Source organism: Hypanus sabinus, chromosome 13 (genome assembly GCF_030144855.1).
Source record: "Hypanus sabinus isolate sHypSab1 chromosome 13, sHypSab1.hap1, whole genome shotgun sequence".
Lineage (NCBI taxonomy): Eukaryota > Metazoa > Chordata > Chondrichthyes > Myliobatiformes > Dasyatidae > Hypanus > Hypanus sabinus.
The window spans coordinates 59,306,580-59,324,147 of NC_082718.1; the positions used below are offsets into that span (position 1 = coordinate 59,306,580).

Consider the following 17,568-nt stretch of genomic DNA (forward strand, 5'->3'; position numbering starts at 1 on the left):
CCATAAAAGCATGCAGACATTGTCAAGAGGTTCAGTTGTTCAGACCAAACATCAGAACAGGAAGAAATATGATTTAACTGACTTTGACCATGAAGGTATTATTGGTGCCAAATGAGTGCTTTGACTATCTCTGAAACTGCTTGTCTCCTGGGATTTTCATGCACAACAGTCTCTAGAGTTTACAGAGATTGGTGCAAAAACCAAAAAGAAAAGATCCAGTGAGTAGTAGTTCTGAGGGAGAAGACACCTTGTTAATAAGAGAGGGCAGAAGAAAATGGCCAGGCTGGTTCAAGTTGACAGGAAGGTGAGAGTAACTTAAATAACCATATGTTACATCAGTAGTGTGCAGAAGAGCATCAATGAATCCCAAACATGTCAAACTTCGAAGTGGATAGGCTACAGCGACAGAAAACCATGAACAAATACATGGCTGCCAACCATGTGAATTCTCCTCCCCAATCCCACACCAACCTGCCTGTCCTTAATCTTCTCCAAAGTCAGGCTGGAGATAAACACAAACTAGAGTAGCAACACCTCAAAAAATGCCTGGGGAGACTACAACCTGACAGCACAAACACGGAAAGGGACGGGGTGGGCCAGTTTATTAGAAGTTATTAGTTTACCTGAATCCTTTAACTTCTGGTAAACTGCCCCTGCCCTGTCCTTTTCTTTCTCCTCCTGATTGACACAGCTCCTCCTACACTCACCTCAGCCTCCATCACCTTGTCTCTGTCCCCTCCTCCATCCACCCCATCTGGCAACCTCCTCCCACTGGCTCCTCTCCTCACCCCCACTCTTCCCTTTTGCTCTCCCTGCCTCCCCCATCTCCATTCCATGCTCAATCTTCCTTTCCTATCATCTTCAGTCCTTTGTCACTTCATCCTATCACCTCCCAGCTTCTGGCACATTTCTCATTCTCCCCCTTTTCACCTGTGTATCACTCCACCCCCACCCCCTTCACCTGGATCCACCTTTCTCCCCCCCAGTTCTCGTTCCACTCCTTCTCTCCACACTGTTACACTGGCTACCTCCCCTCCATCTTTCAGTCCAGATGAAGGGCCTCAATCTGAAACCCTGTCTGGCCGTTTCCCTCCATCAATGCTGCTCGACCCGCCGAGTTCCTCTAGCATTTCTTTTGTTGCTCCAGATTCTAGCCTTTGCTGTCTCCACCATGCTGAAGGAACTAAGGACAAGTGTGGAGGGGGGGGGGGGTAGTGGAGGATCTGTTTCAGTTATATTGGTCAGCAGTAAAACCACATCTGGAGCAATGTGCAACATCTCTGTATCAAAGGACAAATATTAAAACGTTAGAAGTTGATCAGAGAAGATCATAGCTGACACATACCTGGAATAGCAGGTTACAAGGTTGGACGGGCTAGTGAGAAGTGACTTGATTGAAACGGTTAAGATTTGGAGGGGTCTCTACTAGGAAGATGTAGAGAGAATGTTTCCTTGTAGGAGAATCTAGAACTAAGGGTCACTGTTTAAAAATAAGGAGCCACTTTTTGCTTTCAGAAGGGGTGGTGGGAGTAAACTTCAAAAGCATTTAAGACAGAAGTAAGCTCCTGATCAGCCTGAGGGTGAAAAAGTAGCCAAGATAAAACTGAAGTTGCAATCAGTTCTACTTTATCTTAATGAATTTCAGTGCAAGTTCAAAAAGACGAGTTGCTGACTATTGAGCCGAATTTGCATGTTTGTACAGAGCATGTCCCTTTCCTGGCAAACGGCTTGTGAGAGTGAAGCACAATGCAAACCTGAGGTACTCAACAGGTTTCCACTGATTTGAACAAGTACAGTAATATACTGCTAACCTCCCTTACATTTCAATTTATTCGTCTCTATGAACATTCCGCTTGCCTTGCCCACCAACTCCTTTGTGATTGAATCTATCCTGTTTTACTTTGCACAGCACTTTCCCCACCCTTTGTGAGAAGCCTGTTACCACACTTACTTTTTTCCAGTTCTTTCATTGATCTGAAATGTTTATTTTGCTTTCTACATTTACCAGCAGACTGCTCACCATTTTCAGCAGGTTCTCTCTGTTTTAATGTTAGATGTTCCAAATCCTGTTCTGTATTTCAATTATTACATTTGGTTAAGGGACAAATATAAACTCAACTACTTGCGCAAAAATTGCTAAACTTAAGCATATTTTCCAGTTATTCAGAATTCAAAAGCCAAGTTTGTTTATCATGTGTACATCGAAACATGGAGTGCAAAACAATGTTTGCATTAACAACCAACACATGTGGGCTCCCCACAGAACATCCTTGCAAGTGTACATTCCAGCGCTAACGCGGGGCAGCATGGTAGTATGACAATTAGTGTGACACTATTACAGCTCAGGGTGTCGGAGTTCAGAGTTCAATTCAGATGTCCTCTGTAAGAAAGTTTGTATATTCTTCCCATGTGTGCAGTTTCCTCCCACAGTCCAAAGAATACTGGTTAAATGATCACTGTAAATTGTCCTGTGATTAGGTTGGGGTTAAACAGGTGGGTTTCTGGGTGGCACATCTTGTTGGGGAAGGGCCTGTTCTGTGCTGCATCTCTAAATAAAGTAAATAAAAATATAGCGTGCTTTCAGAAATTAGATTTACTCCGGTTATGAATGGAGTCACACAATTCTCCCTTATTTGAGAGATGTGCTGATCACTGCAGAATACCCCCATTCGAACAACCAGTGCTGGGAGAAGTGGCCAGGAAACCTTGAAGCTTTTTCCAGCTGCTGTAGGGCATCTCCAAACTGAGAAAGATGTTTATATTGAGTAATACATTCATGCAGACAATTCCACCAGGCACTGTAGAGATTTCAAATGCAAACCTCCGTAAACTTCATCACATAGAAGTATACTTTACAACAATGAAGATTACCTGTCAAATTGAAGATTGAATCCCCAGCATAACACACACACAAAATGCTGAAGGAATTTGGCAGGTAATGCAGTATCTATGGAATAAACAGTTGACATTTTGGGCCAAGACCCTTCATCAGGACTGGAAAGAGAGGCAGAAGAAGCCAGAATAAGATAGTGAGGGAAGGGGAAGGAGTATAAGCTGGTGAGTGATAAGAGAAGCCAAGTGCAAAGTAAAAAATTATCAAAGTACATATGTCACTATATACAATCCTGAGATTAGTTTTCTTGCAGGCATACACATTTAATCCAAGAAACATAATAGAATCAATGGAAGACCACACTCAACAGGACGTGCTAAATATCAAGAACAGGAGATGAGCAGTCCTTGAAAGTAAGTCCAGTTTAGTGATGGGGGCATGTGAAGTTATCCCCTCCAGTTTATGAGCACGATTTTTCAGGGCTATTAACTGTTCCTAAATCTATTGGTGTGGGCCCTGAGACTCCTGTACCTTCTTCCTGCTGGCAACAGCAAGAAGAGAGCATGGCCTGGGTGGTAATAGGTCCTGATGATGGATGCTGCTTTCCTGTGACAACGCTCCGTGTTCACGTGCTCAGTGGTGGGGAGGGCTTTACCCGTGGTGGACCGGGCCATATCCACTACTTTGTGTAGGATTTTCCGTTCAAGGGCATTGGTGTTTGCATTTCAGGCCGCAGTGCAATCACTCAATTAACTCTCCACTATACATCTATAGAAGTTTGTCCAAGTTTCAAATGTCATGCCGAATCTTCACAAACTTCTAACGCAGTAGAGGTGCTGCTGTGCTTTCTTCATAATTGCACTTGTGTTCTGGGCCTGGAACAGATCCTCTGAAATGATAATACCAAGGAATCTAAAGTTGCTGACCCTCTCCACCTCAGATCCCTCAATGAGGACTGGCTCAAAAATCTCCAGTTTCCTCCTCATGGTCAATAATCAGCTCTTTAGTCTTGTTTACATTGAGTGAGAGGTTGTTGTTGTGGCACCACTCAGTCAGATTTTCAATCTCCCTCCTATATGCTGATTCATCACCACCTTTGATTCGTCCATGATGGTGGTGTCATTAGCAAACTTAAATATGACAAGTGAGGGGGAAGGTAGATGAGTGTGGGAGAGAATTGGATGCAGTGAGAAGTTGGGATGTGATAGGTGAAAAAGGTAGAGCTGAAGAAGGAGGAATCTATGCTGCTAATTCACTGAGATCCTAGGCAGCATAAACACAAGCCTATCTCACCTGCACCCATTGCAGGCTTGTTGATACGAAATTCAGACACAATGATATGATCTCAGTGTCATATGTGGGAGTGCTGGATGCAATAGCCAAACTGAGATGATATTGTGTTCAGTTACTTTAAATAAATATTTAAGGGCACAGTTAGAAAGAAATGTACTGACAAATTCATGCCAACAGCTAACCATAAAGTAGTGATTAACTTTCCTTTGGTTTATATGCCCTGAATGATACAATTGTTAATTTATTGTTTATTTACTAAGTATGGGAGGAGTAGTACTTCCGGTGATGGAGCTTGCCATATTTATTCTGGGGCAGCTCACTTATCTTTGGTCCCCACCAGACTCCCAGCTCCCACCTGTGGCTCCAAGTAGCTGTTTGCCGGGGACACCGCTTTGACAGGTGGGCTAAACCAGGTGAAGGTAGCCACTAGACCTTATAGCCCAGTGAGATTGCAACATGTCTGCCCTAGCGTGCAAAGTCCACTCTGGCGGACTGTGGAGATGAGATCAACAATAAGATCCGACGGCCAGGAAGGTGGTTCATGGAGACATGAACAAGTCATGAACAAAGGGACAGAAGAAGTCATGGTCACATCCACTGCGACCAAGGAAGACCTCAGTTGTGACGACAACTCGTACCACTGGGTCCAGACTTCCGAGGTTGAAAGAGTGGAGCTACCCCAGTGCAATGGCTTCTCCACTTTAAGGCTTTGAACTGACACTGTTAGATATGATGGACAAGCAACCAATCACTCAACTAAGCTGACTAATCAATTCGTTCAATGGTGCTCCTTCACAAGCTGAGAACCAACTATCCAGTGCTGGCTCACTCGCCTGAAAGCTCCTCTAGCATCCTCAATGAACACGGCCAACAAGAGTCCACCTTTTACCGAAGACAGCCACTCTCCAAGTCGGCAACAGAGCCTGGTATAACAATGTGTTAAGACCATATGACATAGGAGCAGAATCAGGTCATCTGCTTCATCATTCCATCATGGCTGATTTATGATTATGTCTCACTCCCATTCTCCTGCCTTCTCACAAAACCTTTGACCCCCTTACTAAACAAGAACCAATCAGTCTCGGCTTTAAATATACCCAATGACTTGGCCTCCACAGCTGTCTATGGCAATGAATTCCACAGATTCACCACCATGTGGATGAAGAAATTCCTCATCCCTGTTCTAAAGGGATGTCCTTGTATTCCAAGGCTGTGCCCTTGGATCCTAGTCTCCTAGTACTGCAAACATCCTTTGTACCATTTGTGCACTGTCTCTAGGCCTTTCCATATTCTGCAGATTTCAATGAAATCCCTCTTCAACCTTTTAAACTCCAGTTAGTACAGACCCAGAGATATGAGATGCTCCTTGTATGTTAATCCTTTCATCCCCACGATTGCTCTTGTAAACCTTTAGACTCTTTCTAATGTTAGCACATCCTTCCTCAGATATGGAACTCAAAACTGCTCACAACATTACAATGTTTTATAAGGCCTCAGTATTACATCATTGCTTGTATATTCTAGTCCTTTCAAAGTGAATATTAACATTGTATTTGTCTTCCTTATTATCACCTCATCCCTGGGGAATCCTGCATGAGGACTCCCAAGTCCCTTTTCACCTCCAATTTCTGAGTTCTCTCCCCATTTAGAAAATAGTTTACGTCTTTATTCCTTCTATCAAAGTGCATGACCATACACCTCCCTATGCAGTATTCCACATGCCATTTCTGTCCCATTCTCCTAACCTGCTCAAGTGCTTCTGCAGACTTACCTGATTCCTCAACGCTACCTGTCTGGATATCATCCTCAACCTTGTCCACAAAGCCATCAATTCCATCATCAAGATCTATAACGTCAAAAATAGTAGAACCAACACAATCCTTGTAGATCAGTGCTAGTCACTGGCCGGCAGACAGAAAAGGCCCACTTTATTCCCACTCTTTGCCTTCTGCCAGTCAGCTAACCTTCTATCCATGTTAGTGTTTAGTATCTTTCCAATAATACCATTGGTTCCAATTGTTATGTTTTGTAACTCCAAAACATAAAAACTAATTGAAAGGAGACGTGGAACTGGGAAAGTGTATATATATATATGTCTACTATATAGTCATGCACAACATATAAATTTTGAATTATTCCATTCAGACTTAAAGACTTAATTGCTGTGGAGGATTTCTTACACTTGTGGGATAACTTCTTTTCTGAGGGGGTGGGTGCGGGTCACTCTGCTAGGCAGATGAGACTTGGGACTGTGAAACAATCTCAGATTCCGGGGTCTCCTTTGTGGTGGTTGTAGGAGTTGATTCTGGGACTGCAGGAAGTGGCTCTGACAGCAGTGAACACATTTCTTCTGGATGTGTTGGCATCCCTAATAGAGCATGCTCAATCTGCTGATCTATCGCAGACCACCGGACAAAGCTTCAAGCCAACACTGTCATTTTGACCATGTCTAGATGACTGACGTAATTCCCCCAACATTTTAGCTCTCAGCTTGGATGGTACAAAAGCTCTCAATCTCCACACAAGGCAACCTCCGTCAAGTGCATGTGTATCCTGGCGCTGATAAAAATGGAGGAACTGAGATTTCTGCTCCACACTCCAGCCCTTTTGAGTGTCCTCTTTTGTAAATGTCTCAGATTGATTAATTCATGCTGATACAATTGTATTTCTATGTCATATTGACTGTCCTGTTGTACGTATTATTTATTATAAATAACTATAAATTGCACATTGTACATTTAGACAGGCGTGACGTAAAGATTTTTACTCTTCACGTAAATGAAGGGTGTAAGTAATAAAGTCAATTCAATTCGATACTTGTTGCTTTGTGCTCTGAGCCCAATTTTGCTGAGAGCATTGAGTTTAAAGGCACACAGCTTGCTTATAAGTTTGACTCCTCCAACCATACTGGCCAAAATGAGCTTTGCTGACATTGTGAAGGTAATGCAGGAGCATTTAGAACTGAAATCATTGTTGATTGCAGAATATTTTAGATTTCATAAGCAGGACCAAAAGGAAGGGGAGTCCTTTAGAGCTTACATGACTGAATTGACAAATTTGGCTGATTAATGGTTGTCAGTTCAGTGATGGGCTTAATGATGTTTTAGTTTGTGGAATCTTACAAGAAAGCTTTCAAAAGTAGCTCCTAACAGAACCACAACATACATTTAAAAGAGCAGTTGAAATAGCTAATGGAAACAGCAGACAGAGATGCAACTGAGTTGCGGTCAGGAATGAACAAAATTGCAATGTTTAAACAGAAACCAGCCTGATGAACAAATTGTGTTACCGTTGTAGCAGGGTCTACACTGGACTAATCCAGGTTTAAAGGTGAATTGATGAAAAATCTGATAATGATGAGAGTGGCACAGGACTTAATAGCCTTGGGATTTACAATGTGAAAGCTAACAAGAGACAAGCAATATGGCTTATACCAGAAGTGAACAGCAAATTAATTAAAATGGAATTGGACACTGGCTCGGCTGTTTCAGTCATTCCAAAATGTGAGTTTGAACTGCATTTCAAAGATACTGAACTAAAGCCTGCAACTATCCAACTAAGAACTTATACCAGAGAAAAGATACAATTCCTATAAAAAGTATTCACACCCTTGGAAGTTTTCATATTTTAATGTTTTACAACTTTGTGGATTTAATTTGGCTTTTTTGACACTGAGCAACAGAAAAAGACTCTTTCATGTCAAAGTGAAAACAAATCTCTACGAAGTGATTTAAATTAATTACAAATATAAAACAGAAAATAATTGATGGCTGCTTTTCCAAGGCATTGGGAAGTACAGACAGAGTTTCTTGCTGCCTTGGACAGAGCTGTTGCCATACCAAGCTGAGATGCATCCGGAAAGGATGCTTTCTATGGTCATGGTAACGTTCCAAGAATATCCCACAATTCATCAGGACTGTAGTGTAACAGGAATGGTTTGCCTCACATTATTATGAACCTAAATCTAGTCACTGCCCCATCAAACCTGAAAAGCAACGTTATTTGCACTGAGACAGAAATAATGGCTCAGAATGCACACAGCAAATGACATGCCATCCTTACAGAATTACCCTGCCAAGGCTGAATGTATGGGGTCTTGGTGTCTATTCAAACATTCGGTGTTAGTTGACTTAAAATAGATTCTGAGAATTAATTGCATATTATAATTCACACCATTTCCTCAAGAGGTGCTGGCCTAACTTAATTACTGACAAAGTCACACGAAGCATTCTATATATTGCACTGCTTAGTGGATTCCAGTTAATTGGCCCATTGGTTAATCAGGGAAGTCCTTATTTGGGACAACTCTTAAAGAACTAAATCTAATCAAGAAAACTGTACTGGTTCCCTTCATTTATTTGGGACACCAGGCCACTTAATTGGGGCGGTTTCTAACCAGCATCGGACCCGGGCACTTGTGTGGCCATTAAACACTACCCCGTGCTTCGACTGAGCAGTTTTCAAATATGGTCAGTCATGTGTGCTTGTGTTTAGAAAGCAGTGATTTTGGTCACTGATTGGTAGTGAGAAATAAGCAGCAAGACAATTCAGAATTGGTTTGCTCACTGCGGTTTCAAGCACTGAGGCTTGGAAATGCCTTAAACAGCCAAGAGTGAAAATGAAATGATTTCACTAATACAAGTTAGGAACTACGAAGAATCTGAAGTTATCAACAATCATTCTGAATTTTATAATGAAAGTGAAGATTTGGAGGATGCAATTGTCAATAGCATTGTATGAAGGCAGTCCATTATCTACATGAGGCATCTGTGCTGATTTTGCTCATTTACAGTCAATCAAAAGAGCACGGCAGCGTACACGAGATGAATTCCTCCGCTGATAACTATTAGGAACTAGTACACAGCTTTATAGTATGTAGTAGTAGTACTGATAGTGTTATAATTTGTTTTGTATTTCATTTAAATATATAATTTGTTACTCAGTCAAACTGTAGTTTTTCTTTTTTATATCTTTTTAACTACTTCCTTGAAACTTCAGCTAAATGGGACAGCCACTTAATTGAGCCAGAATGTACTGGTCCCAGTGTGTCCCAATTAACCAGTCCACTGTATTTCTTCTTGTAACTTATCGTAATCTTTTATATCTTACACCGTACTGCTGCCACAACACTACCATTTCACTACACGTCGGTGATAATACACCTGATTCTGCCTCTGAGTAAAAACTCACAAGTGTGCGTGCTAGCTAAACTCACAGACACAGAAATGGGCATGTGCACTTCACAGCTTGTTCGTCCTCATTACCAGTGTAAACTGTAAATGATAAGCCTTTTGCTGTGTTTGTCTTATACACTCAAAAGAGGAAATATTCAGTTAGTCTGGGAAAAACAAGTTGTGCTCAAATAATGACACCTACACAACTACAGCAACTTTTGTGCTGCACAAGAGTTGTGGGCATGCTATGTTGGCACCAGAAGTGTGACGACACTTGACTTGTAGGCTGTGCCCAGCACAATCTTTGCTGACTTGATTTGATGCAGATGGAGGATGGGGATAGAGAAAACTGGTAAACTGATAGAGTGAATTATCATTGTCTCATGTACTGAGGTACAGTGAAGAACTGTTTTGCAAGCCATCCCAATAGATTTCGTCAGATCAGTGCACAAAGGTTCTATAAGGGGAAAACAATAACAGAAAACAGATAAAGTGTTACAGATTTTAAAAAGTACGGTGCAGACGAAAATGAGGTGCAGGATGATATTAAGATAGAAAGTGAGGTCAAGAGTTCTCCTTATTACAGAAGTCAACCATTCACTAGTCTTATAGAGCAGGATAGAATACCTGCTTGAGCCAGGTGGTACATGCTTTCAGTATTTTGTCTACCCTGCCCAATGTGAGGGATTAGAAGACAGAATGACCGGGGTGACAGGGGTCTTTGATTACGTTGGCTGCTTTCCCAGCACAGCAAGAACTGGAGGCAGAGTCCATAGAGGGAAGGCTGGTTTTTGTGATAGGCTGAGCTGTGTCCACTACTGTGAATTCAACCAGATTTCATATCAACTGTTAAAGCAACGTTCACCTGACTGGAAACATTCTCAGCCATCGCTCCCAACCTTGCCCCTGTGCCATAAGGCTGTGGGTGGTAGTTCCACATCACAGGTAGCTTGATTCAGGCTGGCATTTCTATACAGTGCTGAAGAAGGGTTCCATTGTCCAGAGTTCTCTCTTTCAGATGGCACCACCATCTGCTGTCTTGCCTAGTCGTAAAGGACAATGAGGAGCTGGGTAAACCTGCCCAGAATCTAAGCCATTATTGATTCCAAAACAACTAGCATGGATATCTGGATGTTTATCACATTGCTATTTCAGGGACTGGCGAATGTGAATTATTATTACCACAGGACAACACTCAGATACTTAGCTGGCTGTGAATAGGGTTAATGTGTGACATAAAAGCACCCCATCTCATACTACTACTAAAATGATCCAATCCACCGATGACAAGTCACTGGTCATCATTCTGGTCTCAATTTTCAGGTGTCCAATGAGGGGTAAAAGTGGTGTCTCAAGAGTCAGACTGCCCCGCAGAAGGCCAAGGGTGGGGTTGCTCAGGTCTGTCTCAGTCACAGCTCTTCAAAGGACTGCTTCTTGTAGATCTGAGCAGATCTACAGATTTGTGTCCCTGTCCTACTGAAAATACTCTGATCCTTATAGTGAACGGTTTGATTACAATCATCAAATAGAATTGCAAATGGATCTATGGCAAAATCAAAGCAAATTTATTATCAAAGTATGTTTATGTCATCATATACGACCTTGAGATTCATTAGCTTGCAGGCATTTACAGGAAAATAAAGAAACAGAATAGAATTTATCAATAAGTTTAAGAGTTGTGGTGAGTAAAGTTATCTGTGGCAGTTCAAGAGGTTGTAGGTTAATAACTATTCCTGAACCTGGTGCTGTGAGGCCTGGTGCTCACATACTTCCTGCCCATTGGGAGTAGTGAGAAGAGAGCACGGCCTGGATTGTGGGAGACCTTGATGATGGCTACTGTTTCTTGTGGCAGTACGAATTGCACTCAATGATGGAGAGGGCTTTGCTGAATGGAATAGAAGGCTGTAGGCTAAGTGCTGGGTGATGGGATTCTATAGCACAGGGTGCCCAGTGGTTGGCGTGGATCAGTTGGGACGAGTGGGCTGTTTCCATGCCTGTCTATCACCCTGCGACAATTAGCTGCCTGTCCAGAAGAATCTGTAGCTGTGGTGACTCACTTGGGTTTTGTGCCCTAGCTTTCTATACTCCCCATAACAGCCCTCCTCCTCAGGGTGGTGTAGTCCCCGCAGGCTTGCACCCTCCCAAGGAGGTGTCACAGTGAATGAGAAGCAGATGGAATGAGAAAAAGAAAAATATTTTCTCCTGTTGTGCAGCACATGTTGGATGGACTCCAACCAACCAGTGGAAATTTAGCACCATCTGTCCAATTTAGTTTGCGCAGTATCGTATAAAACTTCAATCAAAGCATCAGAGAAACATTAACTTACTTCTTCTGGACTTCTTCAAGGCACGAGTTCAGTTTCTGAAGCTCGCGACGGAGATCTTCAAGTTGTGAGGCAGGTTTACCAGCACTCATCTTCAGCTCCCTGAGCTCAGCTTCCTTCTGGCACAACAGCAGCTCCAGGTTCTTCTTCTCCTCCTCCTTCTGCAGTATGGCTGTGTTGAGGGCCAGGATGCTGTGGGTAAAACAAGCACGTTAGTACCCTGACATTCCCCAGCAGAGGCTCCTGATGAAACATAGGACTCAGCAGTTTCAGTCAATCAAAATTCAAAGTTCAAAGTAAATTTATTACCAATGTTCAAAGGTTCATTTATTATCAAAATATACAACTCTGAAACTCTTCTTCTCCAGATAGCCATGAAACCAAGAAAGCAAAGAATGGCAGCGTGATCATCCTCCCCCAAATTCCTCCTCTCCACACAAAACACAGAACAAGCACATTGACCCCAAAATCTCCCTCCCCCACACACAAAAACATGAGCAAGATCAGGCAAATATCACAGAATATGAAAAACTATAAGACTGAAAAAAAAGGTCTACAGTCCAAGTCCATATCCAAACCACGCAAAACCTGGTTAACTTTCTCCAGTCACAGTGGCAGGAAAATCCCTCTCCGGTAACAGAGCGATCCCACCAGCGATCAAAAGGCAGTCTCCCCTCTCCGGTAACAGAGCGATCCCACCAGCGATCAAAAGGCATTCTCCCCTCTCTGGTAACATAGCGATCCCACCAGTGATCAAAAGGCAGTCTCCCCTCTATGTTAACAGAGCGATCCCACCAGTGATCAAAAGGCAGTCTCCCCTCTCCGGTAGAGCGATCCCACCAGCGATCAAAAGGCAGTCTCCCCTCTCTGGCAGCAGAGCGATCCCACCAGTGATCAAAAGGCAGTCTCCCCTCTCTGGTAGAGCGATCCCACCAGCGATCAAAAGGCAGTCTCCCCTTTCTGGCAGCAGAGCAATCTCACCAGTATTCAAAAGGCAGTCTCCCCTCTCTGGCAGCAGAGCGATCCCACCAGTGATCAAAAGGCAGTCTCCCCTCTCCAGTAACAGAGCGATCCCACCAGCGATCAAAATGCAGTCTCCCCTTTCTGGCAGCAGAGCAATCTCACCAGTGATCAAAAGGCAGTCTCCCCTCTCTGGCAGCAGAGCGATCCCACCAGTGATCAAAAGGCAGTCTCCCCTCTCCAGTAACAGAGCGATACCACCAGCGATCAAAAGGCAGTCTCCCCTCTCCAGCAGCAGAGCAATCTCACCAGTGATCAAAAGGCAGTCTCCCCTCTCTGGCAGCAGAGCAATCCCACCAGTGATAAAAAGGCAGTCTCCCCTCTCCGGTAACAGAGCGATCCCACCAGTGATCAAAAGGCAGTCTCCCCTCTCTGACAGCAGAGCGATCTCACCAGCGATCAAAAGACAGTCTCTCCTCTCCAGTAACAGAGCGATCCCACCAGCGATCAAAAGGCAGTCTCTCCTCTCCAGTAACAAAGCGATCCTAGCAGAGATCAAAAGGCAGTCTCCCCTCTCCGGTAACAGAGTGATCCCACCAGCGATCAAAAGGCAGTCTCCCCTCTCCGGTAACAGAGCAATCCCACCAGTGATCAAAAGGCAGTCTCCCCTCTCTGACAGCAGAGCGATCTCACCAGCGATCAAAAGACAGTCTCTCCTCTCCAGTAACAGAGCGATCCCACCAGTGATCAAAAGGTGGTCTCCCCTCTCTGGCAGCAGAGCGATCCCACCAGTGATCAAAAGGCGGCAGTCTCCCCTCTCCAGTAACAGAGCGATCCCACCAGCGATCAAAAGACAGTCTCCCCTTTCTGGCAGCAGAGCAATCTCACCAATGATCAAAAGGCAGTCTCCCCTCTCTGGCAGCAGAGCGATCCCACCAGTGATCAAAAGGCAGTCTCCCCTCTCCAGTAACAGAGCGATCCCACCAGCGATCAAAAGGCAGTCTCCCCTCTCCAGCAGCAGAGCAATCTCACCAGTGATCAAAAGGCAGTCTCCCCTCTCCAGTAACAGAGCGATCCCACCAGCGATCAAAAGGCAGTCTCCCCTCTCCAGTAACAGAGTGATCCCACCAGCAATCAAAAGGCAGTCTCCCCTCTCCGGTAACAGAGCGATCCCACCAGTGATCAAAAGACAGTCTCCCCTCTCCGGTAACAGAGCGATCCCACCAGCGATCAAAAGGCAGTCTCCCCTCTCTGGTAACAGAGCGATCCCACCAGTGATCAAAAGGCAGTCTCCCCTCTCCGGTAGAGCGATCCCACCAGCGATCAAAAGGAAGTCTCCCCTCTCCGGTAGAGCGATCCCACCAGCGATCAAAAGGCAGTCTCCCCTCTCTGGCAGCAGAGCGATCCCACCAGTGATCAAAAGGCAGTCTCCCCTCTCTGGTAGAGCGATCCCACCAGCGATCAAAAGGCAGTCTCCCCTTTCTGGCAGCAGAGCAATCTCACCAGTGATCAAAAGGCAGTCTCCCCTCTCTGGCAGCAGAGCGATCCCACCAGTGATCAAAAGGCAGTCTCCCCTCTCCAGTAACAGAGCGATCCCACCAGCGATCAAAATGCAGTCTCCCCTTTCTGGCAGCAGAGCAATCTCACCAGTGATCAAAAGGCAGTCTCCCCTCTCTGGCAGCAGAGCGATCCCACCAGTGATCAAAAGGCAGTCTCCCCTCTCCGGTAGAGCGATCCCACCAGCGATCAAAAGGCAGTCTCCCCTTTCTGGCAGCAGAGCAATCTCACCAGTGATCAAAAGGCAGTCTCCCCTCTCTGGCAGCAGAGCGATCCCACCAGTGATCAAAAGGCAGTCTCCCCTCTCTGGCAGCAGAGCGATCCCACCAGTGATCAAAAGGCAGTCTCCCCTCTCCGGTAGAGCGATCCCACCAGCGATCAAAAGGCAGTCTCCCCTTTCTGGCAGCAGAGCAATCTCACCAGTGATCAAAAGGCAGTCTCCCCTCTCTGGCAGCAGAGCGATCCCACCAGTGATCAAAAGGCAGTCTCCCCTCTCCAGTAACAGAGCGATCCCACCAGCGATCAAAAGGCAGTCTCCCCTCTCCAGCAGCAGAGCGATCCCACCAGTGATCAAAAGGCAGTCTCCCCTCTCCAGTAACAAAGCGATCCCACCAGCGATCAAAAGGCAGTCTCCCCTCTCCAGCAGCAGAGCGATCCCACCAGTGATCAAAAGGCAGTCTCCCCTCTCCGGTAACAGAGCGATCCCACCAGTGATCAAAAGGCAGTCTCCCCTCTCCAGTAACAGAGCGATCTCACCAGCGATCAAAAGACAGTCTCTCCTCTCCAGTAACAGAGCGATCCCACCAGCGATCAAAAGGCAGTCTCTCCTCTCCAGTAACAAAGCGATCCTAGCAGAGATCAAAAGGCAGTCTCCCCTCTCCGGTAACAGAGTGATCCCACCAGCGATCAAAAGGCAGTCTCCCCTCTCCGGTAACAGAGCAATCCCACCAGTGATCAAAAGGCAGTCTCCCCTCTCTGACAGCAGAGCGATCTCACCAGCGATCAAAAGACAGTCTCTCCTCTCCAGTAACAGAGCGATCCCACCAGCGATCAAAAGGCAGTCTCCCCTCTCCGGTAACAGAGTGATCCCACCAGTGATCAAAAGGCAGTCTCCCCTCTCTGGCAGCAGAGCGATCCCACCAGTGATCAAAAGGCAGTCTCCCCTCTCCGGTAGAGCGATCCCGCCAGCGATCAAAAGGCAGTCTCCCCTTTCTGGCAGCAGAGCAATCTCACCAGTGATCAAAAGGCAGTCTCCCCTCTCTGGCAGCAGAGCGATCCCACCAGTGATAAAAAGGCAGTCTCCCCTCTCCGGTAACAGAGCGATCCCACCAGCGATCAAAAGGCAGTCTCCCCTCTCCGGTAACAGAGTGATCCTACCAGAGATCAAAAGGCAGTCTCCCCTCTCCGGTAACAGAGTGATCCCACCAGCGATCAAAAGACAGTCTCTCCTCTCCAGTAACAGAGCGATCCCACCAGTGATCAAAAGGCAGTCTCCCCTCTCTGACAGCAGAGCGATCTCACCAGCGATCAAAAGACAGTCTCTCCTCTCCAGTAACAGAGCGATCCCACCAGCGATCAAAAGGCAGTCTCCCCTCTCCGGTAACAGAGTGATCCCACCAGCGATCAAAAGGCAGTCTCCCCTCTCCGGTAACAGAGCGATCCCACCAGTGATCAAAAGGCAGTCTCCCCTCTCCGGTAACAGAGCGATCCCACCAGTGATCAAAAGGCAGTCTCCCCTCTCCGGTAACAGAGCGATCCCACCAGCGATCAAAAGGCAGTCTCCCCTCTCCAGCAGCAGAGCAATCTCACCAGTAATCAAAAGGTGGTCTCCCCTCTCCAGTAACAGAGTGATCCCACCAGCGATCAAAAGGCAGTCTCCCCTCTCCGGTAACAGAGCGATCCCACCAGTGATCAAAAGACAGTCTCCCCTCTCCGGTAACAGAGCGATCCCACCAGCGATCAAAAGGCAGTCTCCCCTCTCCGGTAACAGAGCGATCACCAGTGATCAAAAGACAGTCTCCCCTCTCCGGTAACAGAGCGATCCCACCAGCGATCAAAAGGCAGTCTCCCCTCTCCGGTAACAGAGCGATCCCACCAGCGATCAAAAGGCAGTCTCCCCTCTCCGGTAACAGAGCAATCCCACCAGTGATCAAAAGGCAGTCTCCCCTCTCTGACAGCAGAGCGATCTCACCAGCGATCAAAAGGCAGTCTCCCCTCTCTGACAGCAGAGCGATCTCACCAGCGATCAAAAGACAGTCTCTCCTCTCCAGTAACAGAGCGATCCCACCAGCGATCAAAAGGCAGTCTCTCCTCTCCAGTAACAGAGCGATCCTAGCAGAGATCAAAAGGCAGTCTCCCCTCTCCGGTAACAGAGTGATCCCACCAGCGATCAAAAGGCAGTCTCCCCTCTCCGGTAACAGAGCGATCCCACCAGTGATCAAAAGGCAGTCTCCCCTCTCCGGTAACAGAGCGATCCCACCAGCGATCAAAAGGCAGTCTCCCCTCTCCAGCAGCAGAGCAATCTCACCAGTAATCAAAAGACAGTCTCCCCTCTCCGGTAACAGAGCGATCCCACCAGCGATCAAAAGGCAGTCTCCCCTCTCCGGTAACAGAGCGATCACCAGTGATCAAAAGACAGTCTCCCCTCTCCGGTAACAGAGCGATCCCACCAGCGATCAAAAGGCAGTCTCCCCTCTCCGGTAACAGAGCGATCCCACCAGTGATCAAAAGACAGTCTCCCCTCTCCGGTAACAGAGCGATCCCACCAGCGATCAAAAGGCAGTCTCCCCTCTCCGGTAACAGAGCAATCCCACCAGTGATCAAAAGGCAGTCTCCCCTCTCTGACAGCAGAGCGATCTCACCAGCGATCAAAAGGCAGTCTCTCCTCTCCAGTAACAGAGCGATCCTAGCAGAGATCAAAAGGCAGTCTCCCCTCTCCGGTAACAGAGTGATCCCACCAGCGATCAAAAGGCAGTCTCCCCTCTCCGGTAACAGAGCGATCCCACCAGTGATCAAAAGGCAGTCTCCCCTCTCCAGCAGCAGAGCGATCCCACCAGTGATCAAAAGGTGGTCTTCCCTCTCCAGTAACAGAGCAATCCCACCAGTGATCAAAAGGCAGTCTCCCCTCTCTGGCAGCAGAGCGATCCCACCAGTGATCAAAAGGCAGTCTCCCCTCTCCAGTAACAGAGCGATCCCACCAGCGATCAAAAGGCAGTCTCCCCTCTCCAGCAGCCGAGCAATCTCACCAGTGATCAAAAGGCAGTCTCCCCTCTCCGGTAACAGAGTGATCCTACCAGAGATCAAAAGGCAGTCTCCCCTCTCCGGTAACAGAGTGATCCCACCAGCGATCAAAAGACAGTCTCTCCTCTCCAGTAACAGAGCGATCCCACCAGTGATCAAAAGGCAGTCTCCCCTCTCTGACAGCAGA

The 17,568-nt window shown here is 46.3% G+C and overlaps 1 protein-coding gene across 2 annotated transcripts in view; it reads right to left on the bottom strand.

Annotated features, from left to right (window-relative positions):
• LOC132403900 (uncharacterized) overlaps positions 1-17,568 on the bottom strand; it is a 217,606-nt gene that overhangs the window by 153,498 nt on the left and 46,540 nt on the right. For both annotated transcript variants that reach the window (XM_059987708.1, XM_059987709.1), the window contains one exon: positions 11,628-11,816. In XM_059987708.1, the coding sequence (XP_059843691.1) occupies positions 11,628-11,816 (189 nt within the window). The remainder of the gene's footprint in view (positions 1-11,627; positions 11,817-17,568) is intronic.